We start from the raw sequence: 24,226 nt of genomic DNA, 5'->3' as shown, positions 1-24,226 counted from the left end.
ACCTCCAGCTTTTTTCTTTTTGCTTATGTGGTGCTGAGGAATCGAACCCAGGGCCTCAGGCATTCAAGGCAAGCACTCTACCACTGAGCTACCTTCCCAGCCCTTGGTAATTTTTTAAAAATAAAATGTCTATCTAAACCTTTTATCCATTTTAAACTTGGAGTATTTATTACAGGGAAATGGACAGACCTAAATCAAACCATATTAAATGAAGTAAGGCTAACTCAGAGACAAATGGAGCATGTTTTCTCTCATCTGAAGAAGATAGATCTAAAATACATGAACCCACAACTGAAAATAAATAAATAAATAAAATACATGGGGACATGATAAGTTATACAAGATTCTAGGCATTCGCACACAATGAGACTGAAGGAGGATACTTTTAGTAGGAGAGGAACATAAAGACACAATACTTATGCACAGTTGATCATACAAAATAACATTCATTGCAATGTCCTCCAGGAAATGGAAACAAGAGGGTTTTTGTTACTTTTTTGTTTTCTTTTCTTTTTGTCTTTTTTTTCCGCTTATCTGTCTTTGGAAGGATAAGGAAAGGTACCCATAATGTAGGGACAAAAGGTGAACAAAAGCAACAGTGGTACTCAATAGACACCATGTTAAAATAAACTGTACAATGTGCAAATAAGGACAAAAAGGGAAGGAATAACATTGTCCAAAAGGAAATGTACTCTTTATCTGAATTATGTAACTGTCCCCCCTGTACATCACCATTATAATAACAAAAAAAAATTAAAATTGGATAATTTTTATCAGTGATTTTTAAAGCACTCAGTCTTTGATCAGAATAGTTTGTATTTATTTTATCTCATCCTTTCATTAATAGTGTGTTCTTGAGAAGCAAAAGTTTTTAACCTAGATTAGATCCAAAGAATTTGTTTTATTTTTCTTTCATGGAATGTGATTTTGAGGTCATCTATGAAAGGCAGATATGATCATGAAGACTTTATGTTTTCTTTTAATTTTGTTTTTGACATTTAGACCTATGGCCTACTTAATTTTCCTATGTGCTAACAGCTTTGGAGCCAATGTATATTTTTTACATAGGAATGTACAACTGGTCCAGTACCAGCTGCTGAAAACATGGTGTTTGTCCCACTGAATTCTTTGGCATCTTTTTTTTTTTAAGTCACTTGAAGTTGGGCACAGTAGCTCATGCTAGTAATCCTAGCCATATGGGTGGTTGAGATTGGGAGACTCCCAGTTAGAGGCCTGGCAGGGGAATTGGGAAGACCTCCACCTCAACCAAAAAAAAGGTGGGCACAGTGATGTGCACCTGTCATCCCAGCTACACAGGAAACACAAAATGGGATCAATGGTCCAAACTATAAGTGCAAAGGGTGCCACTTTATTCAAAAAATAACAAAAGGAAAAAAAAGCTGGAGGAATGCCTCAAATGATAGAGTATTTTTAAGACCTTGAGTTCAAACCTTCTTAAAAGACTGATGTTAGATCACTTGAATCCATGAATTTGAAGCCAGTTTGAGCAACATAGTGAAACCAAAACAAGTCATCACCTGGGGGCTGATGCTCATCTTTCTACCTACTTGGAAAGCTGATTTGGGGTGTAACAAGGTTTCAGGCCAGCCTGGTCCCAAAGTCTCAAGACTCTATCCCAGTGGAAGAATCTGCACCTATCCCCAGCTACAACCTTGGCAGGCTTTGGTCCAGGAATGGGCCTAAACAAAAACCAATACCCTTTCTCAAAAATAATCACTGCAAAAAAGGGGCTAGAGGTCCACCTCAGCAACAGAGTGTCATCCTCCCGCCCCCCCCCAAAAAAAACTTCACTGCAGTTCAAAGTAAGAATTTACTTCTGGACTCTCAATTCTGTTCTATCAATCTATATACTAATACACCATCTTAATTATTATAGCTTTACTAAAAGCAATTATAATTTTAAAACTGAGTGGTGTTAAGTCCTTAAACTTTGCTCTTTTATTTTCGTATTAGTACTGGGACTTGAACTCAAGGCCTGTGTTCTCGTAGTGTTTTTGCTACTTGAGTAGATAGAATTACAAGCAAAGCCGCTGGAGCATGTCTTTGCTCTTTTATATGGAAAAAAAGGCTTGCTATTCTAGGGCCTTTGCATTTCCTCCTAAATATTAGGTCAAGTTGCCAATTTCTGCAACCAAAAAGTGTCATCTAGGATTTTTATAAAGCCTATGCCTTAAATAAAAACAAATTAGCTATCTAAACATATCCATGTATAGCTGAAAGTCCTTCCCTTTACTAAAGCTCTAGTTCTGATCCTAATAATTTAAAATGCTATGAAACCAGCTAAATTTATTTTGCAAAGAATTTGCAGATATGACATAAAAATTTGATTCTGGCCAGGCATGATGATGCACACCAGTAATCCCAGCATTATGAAAGCTGAGGCAGGACTGTGAGTTCAGTGCCAGCCTGGGCTACATAGAAGGCTATCTCAAGTAGGGAGCTACTACTTGTTTAGAAATATTGAAGATATTAAGCAAAGTTATGAGATGATTTGGGTATGCTTCATTCCAGGTACTGTTCATTACAAAATCAAACATGAGAGTACTTGAAAAATATATAAATATGCTTAAAAGTTCTTTATGTGGAAGGGCCACAGTGCAAGAGGTAAAATGTGACTGTAAGTGTGAAGTTCTGAGGTCAAACCCTGTACCACCAAAACAGAAAAAACCTGAACTTCCTATTTCCGTGAAGAATGCCATTGTAATTTTGATGTGAATTACATTAAATCTGTAGATTGCATTTAGTAATTTAGCCACTTTTCCAAAAATAATTCGGCTGATCTGTGAACATGGGTAGTCTTTCCATCTTCTTGTGGCTCTTCCAACTTCTCCTCAGTGTTTTAGTTTTCATTGCAGAGTTCTTTCACCCTTAAACTTATGCCTAAGCATTTTTTGAGGCTATTATAAATGGAATTATTTTCCTGATTCATTTCTCAGCCTGCTTATTATTTTCATATGGAAATGCAACTGATTTTTTGTATGCTCATTTTGTATCTTGCCATTTTACCAAAAAGTTTATAGTATTAAAGTTTTTTCTGATGGAGACTTTTAGCTCTTTTAAGTATAGAATCATACCATTTTCCACTAGGGATAAGTGATTTTTCCTTTCCTATTTCTTCTTCAGTTAATCATGGAGTGGAAATTAGAATAGCATACAACACAAGTGTTTTTTGAAATTTTTTTCATTTAGCTTTTAGTAAAGTTATACTTCTCATTTCCTCTTAACCACTATTTCTTTTCAGCCTCCTGTCATCTATTCAACACCTATGTATTCCATACTAGGACTTTTTCTTTTTCTTTTTTTTGGGGGGGGTCCAGTCGTGGGGCCTGAACTCTGGGCCTGAACGCTGTCCCTCAGCTCTTCAGCTCAAGGCTAGCACTCTACCACTTGAACCACAGCGCCACGTCCAGCTTTTTTCTTTTTGCTTATGTGGTGCTGAGGAATCGAACCCAGGGTCTCAGGCATGCAAGGCAAGCGCTCTACCACTGAGCCACCTACCCAGCCCATACTAGGACTTTTTCTAAATATTTATTGGAGAATAAGCAGGGGAAACAAACCTTTTCTTTTTCATCTTAACCTATTCTTTACTTCTTGGTCATTTCTCTTCCTTGATCTCTCTTGAGAGATACTGACTTGTACCCACAAGGTAAGGTGTTCCTGATATCCAAAGAGTCTATGTACTCCTTCTCTAGGCCCACAGGTAATCAAAGTGCAGTTGTTTGGGGACAGATTTGAAAATTCAAGCTGAATTTCTTCATGTATCTACAGAAAGATAAAGAAAAGAAGCAAGGATGGAAAGATAAGGTATGTGGCCAAGAATTAAATTTCAAGATTTAACCCTGGTTCAGAACTCTGAGAACACCAACAATCACAAACTATTTAAGTGTGATCTTTCAGGAAGGTGTACTTCTTGTTGTTTTGGGTTTTTTTGGTCTGGTCATGGGGCCTGAACTCTGGGCTTGGGCGCTGTCCCTCAGCTCTTCAGCTCAAGGCTAGCGCTCTACCACTTGAGCCACAGCGCGACTTCCGGCTTTTTACTTTTTGCTTATGTGGTGCTGAGGAATCGAACCCAGGGCCTCTGGCATGCAAGGCATGCGCTCTACCACTGAGCCACCTTCCCAGCCCCAGGAAGGTGTACTTCTTAAAGTAGGGGACTAGAACAAATATTATTTAATAGCTTGATTTTTAAATGGTATGTAGCCCTCCTTGCTCTGGTCTCCTCAAATGTTAAGATCTTTTCAGGTCTGACCTCTGCCCCATATTCAAACATATATAACTGCCTATAGTTAGGAAGCATAACCTCCTGGAGCCTAATAAACATCTCAAATTTAATATGATCCAAACAAATTATTTTATTCCCAAACATATTTCTACCCCAATCTTTCCCACCTATGTAAATATCCTACCATTTGTTCAGCTTACTTAGTTTTGCCCTGCTATAGTCTGATCTTTATACTGCAAATAGAATTGTCTAGTTAAAACAAGTATAAAGGTGTACTCCCAATTAAAACTTTTCTGTGGAAAGATTTTAAGCCTACTTTTTAAATATTTTTATTGTAAAGATACTGTACAGAGGGGTTACAGTTACATTAGTAATAAGTATATTTCCTATTGAGACTATTAACTGCTTCCTTTGTTTTTCCCCTACTATCCCTTCCCTCCTCTCCTGCCTAACTCTTCCCTTCCCCTGTAATATCTGCATTGCTATTCACTGGCAGAAACTTCCTCCTCTGTCTGGCCTCAGTCCCTCCTGCTGTTGGACATTTACTCTTTCCCCTCAACCCTTTTCCCTGGGAAAAGAATATCCAGGGGAACAAAAATGTGGAATCAGAAAACAGAACAAGATTATTGATAAAGGTCAAAACCTCTTGGTAAAGAAAAACCCCAGACAACAAAGGCTAACCAATAGTCAGTCTTTGTTCCTTCTCCATCCTTGCTAAAAAGCAAAAGAACATCTGTCCCTCAGTCAAATCTACCAAGCTGGCAGCTTTGCAGTCAGCTCCTGACAACCTTGAAGCTTATCACCAGCTGCACTGAGTTGCTGTATTAGTCAAGGAGCTTATAATAAGAATAATTTCTGTAATAGTGTCAATAGCCTTGATAGTATTGGTCATGCTGGCCAAGTCAATATTATGTTTTGCCTGTGCTCCTGTGACTCAAGGCTGATTTTGCTATGTTTTGCTTCTGTAACCTTGCTTACTTGCCTGCCTCAGTAACAGGGTCTTAAGACCACCAATTAAAGACCACCACCGAGTGGTCCTACTATGGGCAGCCTATTGCAAATTATTACATATGATATTTACCATAAAGAAAAAGGAATTTAAAGGTCATGTAACTATAACCAATGAAAATGTGCCAAACCTGACTTACATGGCTCCTCTACGTAACTCTATGTAACCTACCCCTTAAAACTCCAGTTTGAAGACTGCTTGGGGTCGCAGTCACAGCTCCCAAGTCTTTTTACATGAGACTGTTTCTGCATGGTGGACTCTGGTAGGACGTAGAGTCCCCTCCCCTGGATCCCGTAATGCCCCCACCCCAGAAGCTATAAAGTTCATTTTCAACATAGTGTCTTGTAAATCTCACTGTTACAATGGGTCAACCTGTATCCTTCTTTCAGCATTTTGTTATTTCCCTTCCCCTCCCCAAATTAGAGAAATGTATATAGAAGATGCAGGGCACCAGAATCAAATACAGTGCCAACAGTGGTTATACCATAGGGGGAAGAACATACAAAGGAAACAAAAAAGTCACATAGTACATTAAGAACAACAAAAAAAAAAAAACAGCAACAAAGAAAAAACCTCTTGTGTCCATATCTTGGGGTTCATTTCCCTGCATCATTTTATATGATCATATGTACATAGCTTCTGACCTTTTCTGCTTGTCTGGTAGGATTATCCTAGATGTATACTAGTTATTGCAAATAAGGGAAACCATGGGACCCATGTTTCTTTGATTCTGGCTTACTTCACTTAGTATAATTTCTTCCAAGTCTTTCCATTTCCTAACAAATGGGGCAGTGTCATTCTTCCTGATGGAGGCATAGAATTTGATGGAGGCATAGAATTCGATTATATATATATATATATAAATATAAAATATGATGTGATATATATATATCACATTTTCTAGATCCATTCATCTACTGAGGGACATCTGAGTTGGTTCCATATCTTAGCTATTGTGAATAATGCTAATAATAATAAACATAGTTATGCTGGTAGCTTTAGTATGGCCTTGTTTGTGATCATTTGGGTAAATGCTCAGAAGTGGGATTGCTGGGTCACAGAGGAGCTCTATGTGGAGTCTTCTGAGGAACCTCCATACAGCTTTCAAGAGTGGTTGAACAAGTTTACACTCCCACCAATAGTGCAGTAGGGTTCCCTTTTGGCCACATCCCCTCCGGCATCTATTATTGGATTTCTTGACTATAGCCATTCTAACTGGGGTAAAGTGGAATTTCAATGTTATTTTGATTTGCATTTCTTTTATGGCTAGAGAAGTTGAGCATTACTTCATGTGTTTATTGGCCATTCTAATTTCCTCTTCAGAGAAGTTTCTCTTTAAGTCTTTAGCCCACTTATTGATCAGGCAGTTGTTTCTTTGAAGATTGGTTATTGGGGGATGTAATTTTTTGAGTTCTATGTATATTTTAAATATGAGGCCCTTGTCTGTTGTAAGGCTAGTGAAGATCTTCTCCTAATCCATGATCTTGCTAGCTATATTCTTTACTATGCAGAAGCTCTGCAGTTTAATGCAATTCCATTTGTCCAACCTTTCTTTGATATGTTCTGTTTCTGGGCCTTTTTTTTGGTCGGCCGTGGGACTTGAACTCTGGGCTTGGGTGCTGTCCCTGCGCTCTTCAGCTCAAGGTGAGCACTCTACCGCTTGAGCCACAGTGCCACTTCCAGTTTTCTAGTGGTTTATTGGAGATAGTTTCACGGACTTTCCTGCCAGGGCTGGCTTTGATCCATGATCCTCAGATCTCAGCCTCCTGAGTAGCTAGGATTATAGGCGAGAGCCACCGGCACCCGGCTGTTTCTGGGTCTTTATTAAGAAAGTTTCTCGTATTCCTTCCTGTAATATTTTCAGGGTGTCTGTTAACCTTTTTTTTTTTTTTTTTTGGTCAGTCATGGGGCCTGAACTCTGCGCCTGGGCCCTATCCTTCAGCTCTTCAGCTCAAGGCTAGCACTCTACCACTTGAGCCACAGCACCACTTCTGGCTTTTTCTGTTTAGGAATGGAACCCAGGGCCTCATGTATGCAAGGCACGCATTCTACCACTGAGCCACCTTCCCAGCTCCTGTTAAGCCTACTTTGTATTTATTTTATTTTTACAAGAGTGGGTTTATTTTGAAATTGTAAAGATATATATTATTTTTATTACATGTAATAAACAACTTTAAGATATAAAGTTTTACACTTTTAAAGATAAAAAAGGTCTTAAAAATGCAGACATTTAAAGAAAACCAAGTAAGCTGAATGCACCCTGCAGCACAGATCTAGCTCTTAAATATTCACAACTCAAAAGCTGTTTTGGAAAGATGGAAAAACTGGGAAAATTATTTACAATTGGCAATGATTAGGAGCCTCCCTATGTTTGGAAACAGGTTAATGACACAGAGTGAATGCAGGACACCGGCAGGAACAGTATAGGTGGTGTGTGTGTTCACCAGTACAGGAGAAGGTCTTCAGCTCCATAGGGCTGGCTCTGGAGTGACTGACAGCTCTGTTGGGAACTGTGTACTTCAGACACAGCACGTCCATGAGCACTATCTCACACACAGTCTATCAGCATGCCAATGCTTCCGTACTGTAAAAGCACGCTAGGACACTCAGCTTAGGAGAGAAGAGCAGCACTTAAGAACAGCATCCCATGCATAGAGGATGTAGGACAGACTGTACCACATCATGGACAAGAACTGCAATATGCAGAATAACAAGGCCAGTCCCTTCTTGTGCCACCACAGAGCAGCATGCAGGATTAAGACGAGGCACAGAAGCATAACTGTTGCAAGCAACCTTGTGGTTTCAAACATCTTCTTCAGCTGCTTCATGGGTCCCATCAGAAAGCAAGTACTGGCTAATGCAGAAAGATTCCCAAGGGTGTAAAACACGGCAAAAAGCAATCCAGTTCCAAGGATAGAAAAGAAAATGCCAGCCACGAAGCATATCACAAAACACTTCAATGTGGGGCTGAAACTCAGGGATGTGGAGTCCAGGACCTGCGCGGTCAGGTCCAGCTCCTCATCGTCCTGGCTGCTCAGGACCCACCGAAGCTTCTCCATGGCCCCTTCCGCGGGCCGCCGGCCGCTGGTGCCCACCCGGAAGCCCCAAGCCTACTTTTTAAAGCCTACTTTTTTGTTGTCAGTTCATACATGTGATCTATTTAGAAGCTATTTTGAAAATACTATGCTAAGTGAGAGAAACCAAACATTAAGGATCACATACTGTATTTCACTTAAATGTCTAAACTAAGTAAATCTATAGAGTAGACTAATCATTATCGGGGAAAGAGGGAACTGGAAATGGAGACCCCGCTAGTGGGTGTTATTTCTTCGGGAATAAAAACAATCTAGAATTTAGTATGATGGTTATAAAACTATGTTAATATACTAAAAACTACTGCATTGTATCTGGAGGCAGTAAATATTATGAGATATGATTTCATGAGGCTGAGATCTGAGGATTGTGGTTCAAAGCCAACTCAGGCAGCAAAGTCCCTGGAATTCTTTTGTAATTAACCATCAAAAAGCTGGAAGAGGAACTAAGGTTCAAGTGATAGAGTGCTAGTCTTGAGAGAAAAAAAAAATCAAGGACAAGAACCAGGCTCTGAACTCAAGCTTCAGGACTAGCACGTGTGCACATGCATTTTGGAAAAAGAACTTCGGTGCCTTCCCTTTTTCTTAGGAGAGACTGCACTATTAGCGGCCAGGCATGTAGCTAACTAGGTAGCAAGGTCCTAAACTCACTCCTAGGAGAGGGGAGAGTAGAAGGGATAGAGGAGGAAAAGCACTGGAGGTTTAAACCCAGTGGTAGAGCACTTTCCATAGCATGGCATGAAATCTTGGATTGGATCTCAAACATCAAAAAAATAAAAGACTGCCCTAAGCCGGGCATTGGTGGCTCACACCTGTACTCCTAGCTACTCAGGAGGCTGAGATCTGAGGATCACAGTTCAAAGCCAGCCCGGGCAAGGAAAGTTTGTGAGACTCTTATCTCCAATAAGCCACCAGAAAACCGGGAGTGGCGCTGTGGTTCAAGTGGTAGAGTGCCAGCCTTGAGCTGAAGAGCTGAGGGACAGCGCCCAGGACCAGAGTTCAAGCCCCACAACCGACTATCTATTTATCTATCTAAATGCCCTAATCAATATGAACAACTGTTTGCTGCCTGCTATCACTCTCTGTTGGGTGATTGTTCCAGTTACAAATTGCTTTCTGGTCTACAAACCCACTAATATCATTGGTATTTCAGATGCTGTAAAATAAGTAGAAAGATAAGCTGCCAGCTGAGCCTTGCTGACCCAAGCCTATAATCCTAGCTACTTAGAAGCCTGAGACCTGAGGATCCACATAGGAAGCCAGACAAGGCAGGGAGCTGTGACTCAAGTGGCAGTGGCAGCCATGAGCGAAAAGGCTAAGGGACAGCTCCCTGGTCCTGAGTTCAAGCCCAGAATTGGCACCAAAACAGAAAAATGCTCATTCAAAGTCTGTATTCCAGGTAAAGAGTTACCTCTAGGCATGTCAAACTTTTAGTCCATATAACTCCCATTGCCCTGGAAGCCCTGCTTGTATCTGCTAAGTCTGGTAACTCTAGCTAGAAAAGATGTCCGTGTCGCGTCAAACCTGACCCCGCGCTCAGCAGCAGTCTGCCAGAACCAGGTGTTTCTGTCACTTTACCGAGCCGCCCTGACTTGCACAACTCAGTCTCTCTGGGCCTCACCTTCTGAAGCGAAGGGTGGGAGACCTACCTCCCAAGGCCGGGGCGGCTTAAACGAGCCTCCGTGCGTGGCAAAGCGCCCGCTAAGTGCAAGTTCCCGGATGTTGCCGCTTGACTAGCGGAGGCTCCGGGCTCTAACAGCCGGCCCCGCCTCAGCGGAACCCACCACACCTCTCCACACAGCGAGCAGCACCAACCCAACTACGAAGAGGAAACGAGCCACGCTCCCCACACCCCCCCACACCCCCCCCCGAGTAAAACTCGCAACCCGGGAGGAGCTCCCCCACAGGCACAGCGGAGGATCAGCTGCTCCGGGCGCGAGCGGAGCCTCCGCGGCTCCGTCAGGGAAGCCGGCCCGCCTTCCCCCGAGCGCAGCGGCGCAGAGCCGCGGCCGGCCCCGCCCACGCGCTTCCGGCGCGGCGAGCGTTCCGTCCCGCCCTCAGCCCGCACTTTCGACAAAACTTTGAAGAGTGGGGTGTCTGGTGCTCCCCCCTAACATCTCTGTGTCTCCTTCACCCTTCTCTCACCGCTGGAGGTAAGAATCAAGGTGCTAGAATGAAGCGACTGGCATGACGTGAAAGACGAGCAGGTGAGCGGGCCCGGCGAAAGTGCTCGGCGGAAGCGCCGCCCTCCTCGCCTCGCCGGCCGGAAGTCGCCGAGTCTGAATGGGTCCTCGAGCCGGGGGCCGCGGTGCCGGGGCCTCCGGTTGACAGAGTGGCGCCTCGGCCGCCGCTTTTGTGTGTCGCTGGGCCGCCAGGTTCATGTGGAGGCTCTCAGGCTTCCGCGCCGCGCTTCGTAGGGTCCGGAGGGCGGTGGAACAGTGCAGCCGGACCGAGGCGGCCGCCGACCCGGCGCGGGCAGCCATGGAGCGCGCTGTAGTGCGCTGCGTGCCCTCGGAGCCCAAGCTGAGCCTGTCGTTTGCGCTGGCCGACGGCAGCCACAAGAACATGCAACGGGACCAGAGCGAGCCGCTGGGCCGGGCCCTCAGCCGGATCGCCACCAACGCGCTCAAGGGCCACGCTAAGGCGGCTGCCGCCAAGAAGAGCCGGAAGAACCGGCCCGGCGCGAGCGGTGGGGCGGCCTGCGCCGGGAGCGTGTCGGAGCCGGCCGCGGCCTGCGAGCCGGTGGTGAAGCTCTACTACCGCGAGGAGGCCGTGGCCGAGGACGTGCTCAACGTGGACGCCTGGCAGGACGGCGCCGTGCTGCAGATCGGCGATGTCAAGTACAAGGTGGAGCGCAACCCGCCCGCCTTCACCGAGCTGCAGTTGCCGCGGTACATCATGGCGGGCTTCCCGGTGTGTCCCAAACTCACCCTGGAGTTTGGAGATCCTGCCGGGTCCCTGTTCCGCTGGTACAAGGAATCCAAACCCGGAGCGGCCGAGTCCGAGGGCAGCGGCTCCTCGTCGTTGTCTCCCGCCACTCCGCCCGCTACCTGGACCGAGACCGGTGTGGAGGAGCGCGTGTACACCCCGAGCAACGCTGACATCGGGCTGCGGCTGAAGCTGCGCTGCACGCCAGGCAACGGGCAGCGCTTCGGGCCGAGCCGGGAGTTGGAGAGCGTGTGCCCGGTGGAGGCCGGGCCCGGCACGTGCACTTTCGATCACCGGCATCTCTACACCAAGAAAGTGACCGAGGACGCGCTCATCCGCACGGTGTCCTACAACATCCTGGCCGACACGTACGCCCAAACTGAGTTCTCGCGGACTGTGCTGTACCCTTACTGTGCCCCCTACGCCCTGGAGCTCGACTACCGCCAGAACCTTATCCAGAAGGAGCTCACGGGCTACAACGCCGACCTCATCTGTCTGCAGGAGGTGGATCGGGCCGTGTTCTCGGACAGCCTGGTTCCCGCGCTCGAGGCCTTTGGGCTGGAGGGGGTGTTTCGAATCAAGCAACACGAAGGCCTGGCCACTTTCTACCGGAAGTCCAAGTTCAGCCTCCTTAGTCAGCACGACATTTCTTTCCAGGAAGCTCTAGAGTCAGATTCACTTCACAAAGAACTGCTGGGGAAACTAGCTTTGTACCCCTTGGCACAGGAGAGGGTGCTCCAGAGATCCTCGGTCCTCCAGGTGAGCCACCTGTGCCGACCTTCGCGTTCTCTCCCCTTTTTAAGGGCCTGGAAGGCGAGGTACAGGGATAGTGGTGAGGTTGTAATGGAAAACTGCCCACATTTCGTTCTTTCCTCTTGGATCTTGGGCACATGTGTCATTTTTCATTCATTTATTCAGCATACGTTGATTGCATGCCCCTATTATCCTTGCCACCTGGCAGATTGCTTTGAACCAGACAAAGGGACTTTTTACCTGCTTACAATCCAGGGAGAGACAATTGATAAATAAAAGATTATAATAGGTAAGGTATTTGGCTATTCATCAAACACTATTCTGACACATTTTAAAGTTCTTGAAAGAAGAGCTCAGTGCCTATTATGAGGTGTTTCCTAACTATTAGCTAAGTTTGATGCATTTAATCCTCCCCTAATCATTGTAATCCCATTTTATAGCTATTATTCTTTCCAGTTTATAAGTGAGAATGTCAGATTTCTTTACTTAGATTTTACGCACATATGAAGTTATTCTTAGCCAATGAACTGCTACATAGCTTAAAGCTACTTTGGTTTTTAAAACACATTCATTTTGTCCAGAGCTCTTAAGTAATTGGTTTTATTCAAGGTAAAATAACTACTGCCCCCCCACCCCGGTTTTTTTGTTGTTTTGGGGGGATTATTTTGTTTTTGTTTTTTTGTCGGTTGTGGGGCTTGAACTCTAGGCCTGGGCAACATCCCTGAGCTCTTCAGCTCAAGGCTTACCGCTTGAGCCACAGTGCCACTTCCGGTTTTCTGGTGGTTAATTGGAGATAAGAGTCTCATGGACTTTCTTGCCCAAGCTGGCTTTGAACCATGATCCTCAAAGCTCAGCCTCGTGAGTAGCTAGGATTACAGGCGTGAGTCACTGGCATCTGGCTTCATCCCGTTTTTTGAGACCTACTGTTTTCTGCACTTTACACTCTGAGTACACACAGCAACATTCCATGAGGTAGTTTACTGAGTGTACTACTACTGAAAATGCTGAGTATTCAGACACAGGGCTGCCCAGCTCAAAGCTGGTTTATTCACTTGAAAAGTCTGCTTCCGTAGTAACTTTATGTGTTGGACTGTTGCTACACCTTTACATGAAAGTGAGGCACCAGTGACTTACACCTGTAATTCTACCTACTTAGGAGATGAGACTGGGAGGGTTGCAGTTTGAAACCAACCCAGACAAAAAATTGCGAAACCCTATTCCCTTTGCTTATCACCAGTCTGAACTCTGCCTCATACTCACTTGGCTTTTCTTACTGGGCTGGTGCTCTATCCACTTGAGTCATGACAGCTATTTGATGGTTCCTTTGGAGACCAAGTTTTTTGTATGTTTCTGCCTGGCCTGGTTCCAAGCCTGGATCCTCTGGATCTCAGGCTCCTGAGTAGATAGCATTACAGGAGTGAGCCACCAGTGCCCAGCACCCCATCTCATCTAATAGATGGTACACACCTGTCATCTCAGGCATATGAGAGGCCGAAATTGAAAGGAACAAAAGAAAAGAGTGGGCATGGTAATGTGTACCTACCATCCCAATTTTGACAATGAGGAAATTAGAGGATTGCAGTTGGGGCCAGCTCCAGAAGAGAGAGACACTATCTTAAAAAAACAAAACAAAAAAACAAAACAAAACAGAGCAGCAGGGCGCCGGTGGCTCACGCCTGAAATCCTAGTTACTCGTGAGGCTGAGATCTGAGGATCATGGTTGAAAGCCAGCCTGGGCAAGAAAGTTGTGAGATTCTTATCTCCAATAAACCACCAGAAAACTGGAAGTGGCGCTGTGGCTCAAGTGGTAGAGTGCTCACCTTGAGGGCCAGCGCCCAGGCCCAGAGTTCAAGCCCTACGACTGACAAAAAAAAATAAAACCAGCAAAAAAGGACTGGAGGCATGCATGCCCAAAGCAATAGAGCATCTGCCTGGTAAATCTTGGTGCCACCCTCCACCCAAAAGCTATGCTGAGTCCTGTTCATTGTACCCTATAATTTACATATCAAATTTTATAATTGTGATCTTAGTACCATAAGAGAAGGAAAGAGAATAAGAGTCAGTTCATCATACATAGTCTTAGATGAAAAACATCAGAAGATAATCAGATACTAATTGAACTGGTCCTTTTTGTTTACTTTAGGTTTCAGTTCTTCAGTCTACAAAGGACTCTGCTAAAAAGATATGTGTTGCTAATACCCATCTTTACTGGCATCCAAAAGGTAAGTTTTGTTCTGTTTCAAAAGTAATGCTAAAGCTGTGAGTTTGTTTGTTTTTTTGAGACAGATTTTTACTATGTAGACCAGGCTGGTCTGGCATTTGTAATCTTCATGTCTTGGCCTCACAAGTGCTGGGATTATAGGTACACCACCATCCTTGGCTCTGTACACATTTCTCCAGTGTCACCCAGAAGCTTGTGACTTAAGCTGCTGAAGGTGTTCTACACAAGTCCGTATTTCAAGTATCACCCAAATAGTTTGACATGTTTTTGTTTTGATTTGTTTTTGACACAATAAGTACTTACATTAATGATATTTTTTTTATATTCATAGGTGGGTACATTCGACTCATTCAAATGGCTGTAGCTTTGGCTCACATTAGACATGTCTCATGTGATCTGTATCCCGGTATACCAGTTATATTTTGTGGGGACTTTAATAGTACACCATCAACAGGAGTATATCATTTTGTCATCAATGGCGACATTGCAGAGGATCATGAAGACTGGGCTTCCAATGGGGAAGAGGAAAGATGCAACATGTCTCTTACACACAGCTTTAAACTGAAGAGTGCTTGTGGTGAACCTGCTTACACAAATTATGTGGGTGGCTTTCATGGATGTCTAGATTACATTTTCATTGACTTAAATGCTTTAGAAGTTGAACAGGTGATTCCATTACCTAGCCATGAAGAAGTTACCACCCACCAGGCCTTACCTAGTGTTTCCCATCCCTCTGATCACATAGCAATTGTATGTGATTTAAAATGGAAGTAGATTTCTGTTTGGTGGAATTGATTTTAAGTCTGAAAAGGAAGTAATTTGCTTTGCAGAAAATCTGAACCAAGTCTTACATGTAACCTTCAAAGAGGAAATCCAGACATTAAGGTAAAACTACATGTTTCTTCCCTACTAGTTATGTTCCAGTCTTTGTTATAAGACCCTCATAATGTTTGCGTCGTATAGTTTCTCTCTGCCTTTTTTAATTTCATAAACTTGGAGTAAAAACAAATGTATTTAGGACTAGCAAGAAGAAAACTGAATTATTGTGTAAACTTTTATAAATTTTTTTTAGCTGGCAATTAAGAATTTTATAAGTACCATTCAAAGGATCTTATCATTTTTTTTTCATAACTCATTTCACATTGAATTATGTTCTTATAATTAGGGGGAGAAAACATACAGGTTAAGGTGAGAAACCTAAGTTCTGATACATGAAATATTAGGGTCTACTTCTACCTCAATTTGGTTAGGAATTTACTACAATTTCAGAGCTTTAACAAAAGATTGAAATATACAATCACTCTTTGCTATTGCTTCTTTTTCAACTAACAATATTTTCATTCACTTGTAGTATATTTTGCTTCTTAATGCACTTTATATTCTCCTTCATATTACAGCTCATTTTATTTTTTAAGTCTCCAAGCACAATTTAGTATTCAGATTAGCAGCATAATCAACTCAAATCACTCTCACTTTTGCTTATGAAAACTGTTCATAAATCAACAGGGTATTTGACCATAAGATGCTGGGGGCTGTAGCAGAATACATTATTTTTTTTTAAGTTTTTTACTGATAGAAGCTTAAAACCTGGATGAACCACTGAGCATTTCTCTGTTCGAAGTATTTGCAATTGTCAGTTTTTATAAATAGGAAGAAGAGTAAAAGGAATGTTGGCCACATCTGAAATAAGAAACTTTTTCTTACAGACTTGAGCAATCTAGTATGAGTTCCAGAACATCACTATATATAATTCATATATGTAAGAGAGAAATATGAAGCTAAAATTTTTTAAATTAGAAATTTCACTTGTCCAGAGGACAAACATTAAAATATTTGTCATTATATTTGTAGTGCTGTAGCTTTTTCTTTTTGTTATTTTTCAGGATAACTTATTTTCCTGCATTTTAATTTCAAGCTTATTAAGAGCCTACTAATCTCAAACACTATGATTTTTCCATGGAAGCCCTTGTTTCAAATTCTTTAATGTCAAACCCAATACCATAAGAACTATCCAGTTTTTAATGAGTCTTTCCTTCGTATTCTGTTGTCACCATACATTGTTTACACTTGATGTAAATTTAAGAGTGAAATAGTTTTACACGCACTTCACAAGGATATATGAAGGGAAAGATTAAAGTGGCAATTCTTGGAATCTTGTTTAAAAGAAGCTTATAAATGGGGCTGGGAAGGTGGCTCAGTGGTAGAGCGCTTGCCTTGCATGCATGAGGCCCTGGGTTCAGTTCCTCAGCACCACATAAGCAAAAAGAAAAAAGCCAGAAGTGATGCTGTGGTTCAAGTGGTAGAGCACTAGAATTTAGCTGAGGAGCTGAGGGACAGCACCCAGGCCCAGAGTTCAGGCCCCACAACCGGACCCCCCAAAAAAAAAATTTATAAATGAGAAAAATTGACGATACCAAATTGTGCCTTCTTAAATCTGTCCCCTTCCTCCTTGGTGCTGGGGATTGATCCCAGGGCTTTTACCACAGAGCTACATCCCAGTCCCCCAAAACATTTTCATTTTTTTAAAACATTTAACTGTAATTTATAAATATGTAAATAGAGCCAGAACCTGATTCTTTTGCAGAAAGACTATTTTTCTCCTGTTTTTAGTGGTGCTGGGGATTGAACCCAGGGTCATAAGCATGCTGAACATACATACTACATGAAGCTACATGACTTGCCTTTTTTTTCCTTTCTAAAATTGGTTTTTGGAGTTGGAGGTGTGGCTCAGTTGGTAGAGCACTAGCCAGTGAGCAAATGTGTCAGGTATCTAGTTAAGAGTCCTAATATCAGACCTAAAAATAATAAATAAAATTGGTTTTGGTCAGCTTTCAGACAAACATCTTGACAAACCGAACCCTTATAGTAACTTGGTTTTGGCCAGCTTTCAGACAAACATCTTGACAAACCCTTATAGTAACTTGAGAAAAACAATGGTAAGTTTCTCAGCAGGAAGTTGAAAAATGCTTTGAATGAAATATAACCTAAGATGATTCTCCTTGCTTGTGAAAAAAGTATCCTGATTTTTAATACCAAGGTTGTCTTAATTGAACTCTGATCAGAAAAACTAAGCCTTTTTTTTTAATTGTGAAAATACCGTACAGAGGGGTTACAATTATATGGGCAAGATAATCTAAGCCCTTTTCAAACAGCACTTAAGTTTGATATTTCCTGATTAAACAGTATAATCAGATTATATGTAAGTATTTCAGGATACTTCAATAAGTTGAGATGTTATTCTGAAGTGCTCATATACTTTTTTAGGGGGAGGAGATTCTTTTTTAATTCTTATTATAAAGGTGATGTACAGAGGGGTTATAGTTATCTAAGTCAGGGAATGAATGAGTACATTTCTTTTTGGACAGTGTTACCTCTTCCCACTCTCCCAGTCTTTTCCATTCCCACTCCTACTTTTTTTAAAAAAAAAATTTGTTATAAAGGTGATGAACGAAGGGGTTACAGTTAAGTCCTGTAAAGAGTATTTTTCTAGAGCTGGGTGCCGGTGGCTCACGCCTGTAATCCTAGCTATTCAGGAGGCAGAGATCTGAGGTCGCGGATCAAAGCCAGCGCTGGCAGGAAAGTCTGTAAGACTCTTATCTCCAATAAACCACCAGAAACCCAGAAGTGACGCTGTGGCTCATGTGGTAGAGCACTAGCCTTGAGCTAAAGAGCTGAGGGACAGCACCCAGGTCCAGAGTTCAAGCCCCAGGACTGACCAAAAAAAAAAAAGTATGTTTCTTTTTGTATAATGTCACCCTTTCCCTCTCTCCCCCCCAGTTTTTACCTACCATTGTTATATAGTTGATTTTCAACATAATGTGTATGAGTATCACTGCTGTATTTGTTCACCTTTGTCCCTCCATTTCTGTGCCCCCTCCCTTACTCTCCTAAAAATAGATAAATGAACAAATTTCCTGGAGTTCATTTCTATAAATACATGATCAGATGCACATCCCACTCATACACTCTTCAGTCTCAGCATACATATATGCTAGAATGATTAGAGTCCAAAGATAGGGAACACCAAGAAAATTGGTATACCAAAATTCCCTTGTCATTCATAAGGGTAGAATGTTATTGAGAAATATTTAAAGCTATCTTTTGAGTTTTCCTATTAATTGGAATTTTTAGTATTTAATAAGGGAGCTCTAGCAGCCTTTTGTGTTCTATCAGATTTTATACACATTCACAAATTCTTGCTGAAAAAAATTTCAGGTATTTATATTGATTATAAAATGAGTAAGAACATTTTGGACCATGTTAACTCTGCTAAAAGCAACTCTTACACAGTTGCCACTATAAACATGTACACTGATAGTTAAATCATTAGCAAAACAAAATTTCTGGCTACAGTAGTTTTTTTTTTTTTTTAAGTCCTGAATACTTAAATCATTAGTTGGTATTTCTAAGAATTTCCTAGGAGCACTAAGGTACAGTCTTACCTCAAAGTGCTGGCTTCATACACAGGTGTATGGGTCTCTGAGCTTAATATAAGGAGCAATGGTCAGAATACTACTGTGAGAGTTCAGTTCCCTGATGAAAATGGACATCTTTACAGCTCATTTTGCCTAGTTGTGAAATATAGGCAAAAGTTCCCTACACAGTATTTAAGACAAACCTATATATAAGGTAAAAGTTTTAACTATTAGTTTTCATATAACTCATTAGAGAAAATCCTCTGAAAAATGGCCTGCATTCATTGAATTTTCAAGCAGTTCAGAAACACGCAAATATTTTGGGGGGTTGTTTTTGTTTTTGCTTTTTTTGTCAGTTGTGGGGCTTGAACTCTGGGCCTGGGTGCTGTCCCTCAGCTTTTCTGCTCAAAACAAGCGCTGTACCATTTGAGGCACAGTACCACTTCCAGTTTTCTGGTGGTTAATTAGAGATAAAAGTCTTACAGGCTTTCCTTCCGGAACTGGCTTTGAACTGTGATCCTCAGATCTCAGCCTCCTGAGTAGCTAGGGTTACAGGTGTGAGCCACCAGCACCAGGCTTGTTTTGAAATTTTTAATATTTCTCTAAATATAGTACTTACAGGAAGTACTGTGTAGATCTCGGGGAAGTAATTTTAAGAGCTTTAACTGATAAGCCAATTTCTGCGGACAGCTTTATAAGAGAGGGTAACATTTTCAGTATTGAAGATGTTAAGCCTGTATTAACTTGGGTTATGTTTTACTAACACTGACACCAAAATAACACACTTTGAAATGACACCAAAATATTGAGACAGAACTCACATAAAATTAACTGGTTTAATGTGTACAATCCAGCTTCATTTATACATTCACCACAGTGTACAACTATCTAGTTTTAAACATTTTAGATAGCCTTTGCCCATGAAGCAGTCCTGTTTCTTCCTCTCCTAGCTTATGTCAAATACTGATCTGCTTTCTGCCTTTGGATCTACTTGTATTAGATATTTCATATAAATGGAATCTGTATACCTTTTCCATCTGGCTTTCATCCTATTAAAATATATACTAGCACTTCCTCCCTTTTTAAGGCTGGATAATATTTTACTGCTATCTAAATTGACCAATTGTTTCCACCTTTTGACTGCCATAACTGGTGCTGCTATGAACATTTTTGCACAAGGTTTTGGTCTGAACATCTATTTTCAGTTCTTTTGGGTATATACCTAAGAGTGGATTTAGTAATCTACTCATATGGTAATTTTCTAACCATTTGGAAAATGTAAAATGACTGCACTATTTTACATTTCAGTTGTACAAGTTTCCATTTTTCTCGACAATCTCACTTATTTTCTATCTTTTCAAATAACCATCTTAATGACCATGAAATGACATATTAACACATCTTTACCTCATTTAGTTGAAGTAATTAGTCGTCAGCAAGATTATTTACAGTGGTTTACCCAACCACATTTTGTTAGAGCCCCCCTTCCACAAGTCTTTAACAAAGATCAGTCTCATTGCTTCCTTTGAAGAAAATTAGGAATAGAAAAGTCCCAAGAACACTAAACTAAACCATAAAAAGCCTGTTTTTTTTTTAAAGTGACCTTAGAAATGTGAATCTACTTCAGTGATTTGAGAGAAAACCTGTTGGCTAACTGGCTTTTAATTTACAGATGGTCTCTGTAAATTACAGTTTAGGTAGACAGTAGCTTAAGTGTTCTGAAGAGGTGGCTGTGGCTAATTTTGTGAGATCAAAAAAGATTTAAGCTGCCTACTATCAAGTCAGATTTTTAAAACCCTGTATTCAAGATAAATTTTAAAAATAAGTTGTAAAATGTCCATTTAAGTGGCTCAAGCTTTCAATCCTGGCTACTTGAGAGGCACACATCAAGGGATAGAATAGTTCACGACCATTCTGTGCATAAAAGACCTCAAAGACTTCTATCTCAGTGGCAGGGTGCAGTGGTGCATACGTGTTATCCCCAGCAACTTAGAGAAGCACAAATAGAAGGATCACAGCCCAGGGTAAGCAAAAAGGGGTCATGTGTTTTCCTGATAAGCCAGGGAGGGAGCCCTGAATTCAATCTGCAGTACTGCCAAAAAAAAAAAAAAAATGGTAAAAAAAATTTATAACCTAATGACATTTAAATTTTATGTGGAAGAAAAAAATACTAATTGGTCACCTGCAGTATATTAAATCACATCATAGTTAAATAGTTAAAATTACGATAAATATATTAATCCCATCAGTAGCTAGCTGCCACTCTGTAACAGTTCCTGTCCCACCGGATTCATCTACAATAGTAAACCAAGTTGTCAAAAATCTGTGTGCTTGTTGGTTTTTACTTCTATTTACAATTTCCTTGAGAAACTTCAGTCTTCATCTTCTCATTTTACGAACTGATTCAATGATTTAACAGTCCTTAGCCAATAACTCTGAAGATGTTAACCTGGAGTGAAGCCAGCGGTGAAGTAATCCTAGGATGCATTTTAGTTACTTCATCCTGTTTATGTCCTTCCATATTGAACTTGGCTTAGTAGAAAATCCAACACACTTTACTTGGCTTTCTTATATTAAACTTTAATAATACCACAGAGTAAATTAGAGAAATGATGTATCCAGACAAAATTATTTAGAATAAAACTGGTCTTCCTTAGAAAAGCTTGGTTAAATGGTAGGACTATTTTACACCATATACAGCATAAAACTTTTAAGAAATCTATTCTAAATAATGAAATTACGACTTTTGTGTCTTTTTTTATTGTAAATGAAATATCCCCATGATCTGGCTCTCCTAAACTAATATTTAAGGGCCTGCTTTTGATCATTGCATGTGACAAAGACTGGCCCCAAGAGAAACCCTATGCCCATGAGCACTTACTGCATTTCTGCTTGCTCCTCACAACCACTTGCCTTACACATTCCTGTCTACATAGAAGTCTAATGGCCATTTCATATAAATGGAATCAAGTAATAGTTTCTTGTAACATTTCTGTAAGGTGCCTCCAGATTGTAGCATCTATCAGTACTATTCATTTTTATTTTGAATATTCCATTGTATGATTAAACAACATCTATCGACTTGTCAGTTGATGAACATCTGAAATGCTTCCAACTTTTGGCCACTGAATAATGCTGCTATAAAATTTGTGTATACAAGTTTTTGAGTGGATGTTTTCCTTTCCCTTCGTGCATATACATAGGAATGAATTGTTGGGTTAAGTGAGAACTATTGAACCAGTTGACGAACTGCCAGAGTATTGCTAAAAGCAGCTGCACAATTTTGCATTCCACCAGCAAAACATGAGGGATCCAATTTCTTCATTTCCTATCTACATGTTACTACCTTTTCAATTATAGCCTAGAGTGAAGTGGTATCTTATTTTGATTTCCATTCCCTCAGAGCAGGACACAGACCAAAACACTAACTAGATGACTAAAACAATGTGTTACCAAACTCTCAAAGTGTTTTTTTTCCTTAAATGCACCTATGAAAACATTTAACAAGTTCCAAGATAAAGAATAAAGCAGAAAATTTACATTTTAAGCTGTTTAAAACCTAAAGATGCTGGGCACTAGTGGCTCATGCCTGTAATCCTAGCTACTCAGGAGGCTGAGATCTAAGGATCGCACTTCCAAGCCCAGACCAGGCAGGAAATGAGACTCTTATCTCCAATAAACCACTCGGAAAACTGGAATTGGCACTGTGGCTCAAGTGGTCGAATGCTCGCCTTGAGCTGAAGAGCTGAGGTACAGTGCCCAGGCCCAGAATTCAAGCCCCACGACCAACAAAAAAAAGATTTAGATTGTTTCTGAAATCTTCCACTCTAATCATTTTGGAACATAGTCCACTATTGAAACCATGGAAAGCAAAACTACTGGAGGAAACACTGTACATACTTTCAGTTGAATAGCTCTTGATCTAGCTTAATAACCAGTCAGATCAGTTCCTGAGAGCCAAGTTTCTACCTGTGGAAGAAATGACGCTGTGGCTCAAGTGGTAGAGCGCTAGCCTTGAGCTGAAGAGCTGAGGGACAGCGCCCAAGCCCAGAGTTCAGGCCCCATGACTGGACCCCCCCCAAAAAAAGTTGTACTTTCTCACATGAATTACCTAGAAGAAATTCACTAGTTAACAGCTGCTGTTGCTATTCATTCCTGTCTCTTTTATAGTTTAATCACTTAAAACCTGTAGTAATGACAAAAGCCATCTGAAAACAGTATTGCATTACTCCTAAACATTAAAAAATGATTGTTTATAACTTAAATAAAACGTAAGAGCCCAGTCCTGAACAACCCCATTTTTGTATCTATATATTTTTGTGCCAGTACTGGAGCTTGAACTCAAAGCTCTATCACTTGAGCCACAGCTCCATTCCCAGCTTTTTGCTGGTTAACTGGAGATAAGGGTTTCAGGGATTTTTCTGCCCAAACTGGCTTGAACCTTGATACTCAAGATCTCAGCCTAAAGTAAATAGGATTAGAGGTATGTACCAACTAGCACCCAGTTTTTAATAGTCTTTAATAAAATGTTTACATTTTAAGATTAAAAATGTAAAGCTAGTATATCATTCCCAATATTTTCCCAGAAATTAGCTGATTATATAAATGTTACCTAGGCAGAGTTCTTAGAATAAAACTGTTATTCCAAGACTAACTCAGAATGCCTGGGAGCTGCTGTCCATGGAGTATTTCCAGTCACACTCTGAACTGAACCTTTTGAGGTGAGAGAAACATCTTGATGTTTCTCTAATTTTTCCATACAACATTTTCTATTTGTTCAACCTAGTTTTCATGTTTATACCACTGAAGTTGATTACTGAAGCAGCCAGAATGCCACCATGATGTACTTGTTTTCATGATATCAGGAAGTTACTTTGCAAGTTCCGTAACAACTAGAAAACTGCACGTTTTAGAAAATTTGATCCCATAAATGACTAGAAAATAATCCACATAATTCTGTGCCTATGCTATTTTTTTTGGGGGGGGGGTCGGTTGTGGGGCTTGAACTCTGGGCCTGGGCACTATCCCTGAGCTCTTCAGCTCAAGACTAGTGCTCTACCTCTTGAGCCACAGCACCACTTCTGGTTTTGAGTGGTTTACTAGAGATGAGAGTCTCTGAAATCCTACCCCAGCTGGCTTTCAACCACAATCCTGATTTCAGCCTCCTGAGTATCTAGGATTACAGGTGTGAACCACTGGTGCCTGGCTCCTGTGCCTATGCTTAAGTAAACTAAATGTCTAATCTACAAGACTAAAATATTTCACTTTTCATTTTCAATAGGGTTATGTAAGATAATTGGGAATTTGAAATTGAAATGTTTAACCAAACAGCAAACCACGATACCTCACAGAAAAGCAACTGATAAGATATACAAAAGACAGTATAATTGAGCAAAACTATTACAAGGATAGACAATAGATAATGGTACAATCTTCCAACTCCAACGATGCTACTGAACAAAGGGAATCACAATTTTTCTTCAGTTTCTCTAAGATTAACATAATTTGACAATCACTTCATAGAACACTTTCTAGGCTTGGAGTAATGAACTGTTCTGTATAAGA

At 41.1% G+C, this 24,226-nt stretch overlaps 3 protein-coding genes across 3 annotated transcripts in view; 1 reads left to right on the top strand and 2 right to left on the bottom strand.

Annotated features, from left to right (window-relative positions):
- The window catches only part of Dnah12 (dynein, axonemal, heavy chain 12), a 173,264-nt gene extending 162,699 nt beyond the window's left edge, over nucleotides 1-10,565 (bottom strand). The window contains exon 1 of the mRNA XM_013010371.1: nucleotides 10,490-10,565. The gene's annotated coding sequence lies outside the window, so the exon portion shown is untranslated. The remainder of the gene's footprint in view (nucleotides 1-10,489) is intronic.
- LOC105981381 (vesicle transport protein SFT2A-like) lies at nucleotides 7,675-8,316 on the bottom strand. Its single transcript, XM_013010543.1, has one exon. The coding sequence runs from the start codon at nucleotides 8,309-8,311 to the stop codon at nucleotides 7,859-7,861; it is 453 nt and encodes a 150-aa protein (XP_012865997.1). The 5' UTR covers nucleotides 8,312-8,316; the 3' UTR covers nucleotides 7,675-7,858.
- A 55-nt stretch (nucleotides 10,566-10,620) lies between the features above and the next one.
- Nucleotides 10,621-16,060, top strand: Pde12 (phosphodiesterase 12). Its single transcript, XM_013010542.1, has 3 exons — nucleotides 10,621-12,031; nucleotides 14,169-14,247; nucleotides 14,578-16,060. The coding sequence occupies exons 1-3, from the start codon at nucleotides 10,724-10,726 to the stop codon at nucleotides 15,018-15,020; spliced, it is 1,830 nt and encodes a 609-aa protein (XP_012865996.1). The 5' UTR covers nucleotides 10,621-10,723; the 3' UTR covers nucleotides 15,021-16,060.
- Nucleotides 16,061-24,226: the final 8,166 nt, after the last annotated feature.

Source organism: Dipodomys ordii, unplaced genomic scaffold (assembly GCF_000151885.1).
Source record: "Dipodomys ordii isolate 6190 unplaced genomic scaffold, Dord_2.0 Scaffold12, whole genome shotgun sequence".
In the NCBI taxonomy this organism is placed as follows: Eukaryota; Metazoa; Chordata; class Mammalia; order Rodentia; family Heteromyidae; genus Dipodomys; species Dipodomys ordii.
Note: the sequence above shows the minus strand (reverse complement) of the source record. Positions and strands in the feature narration are given on the sequence as shown.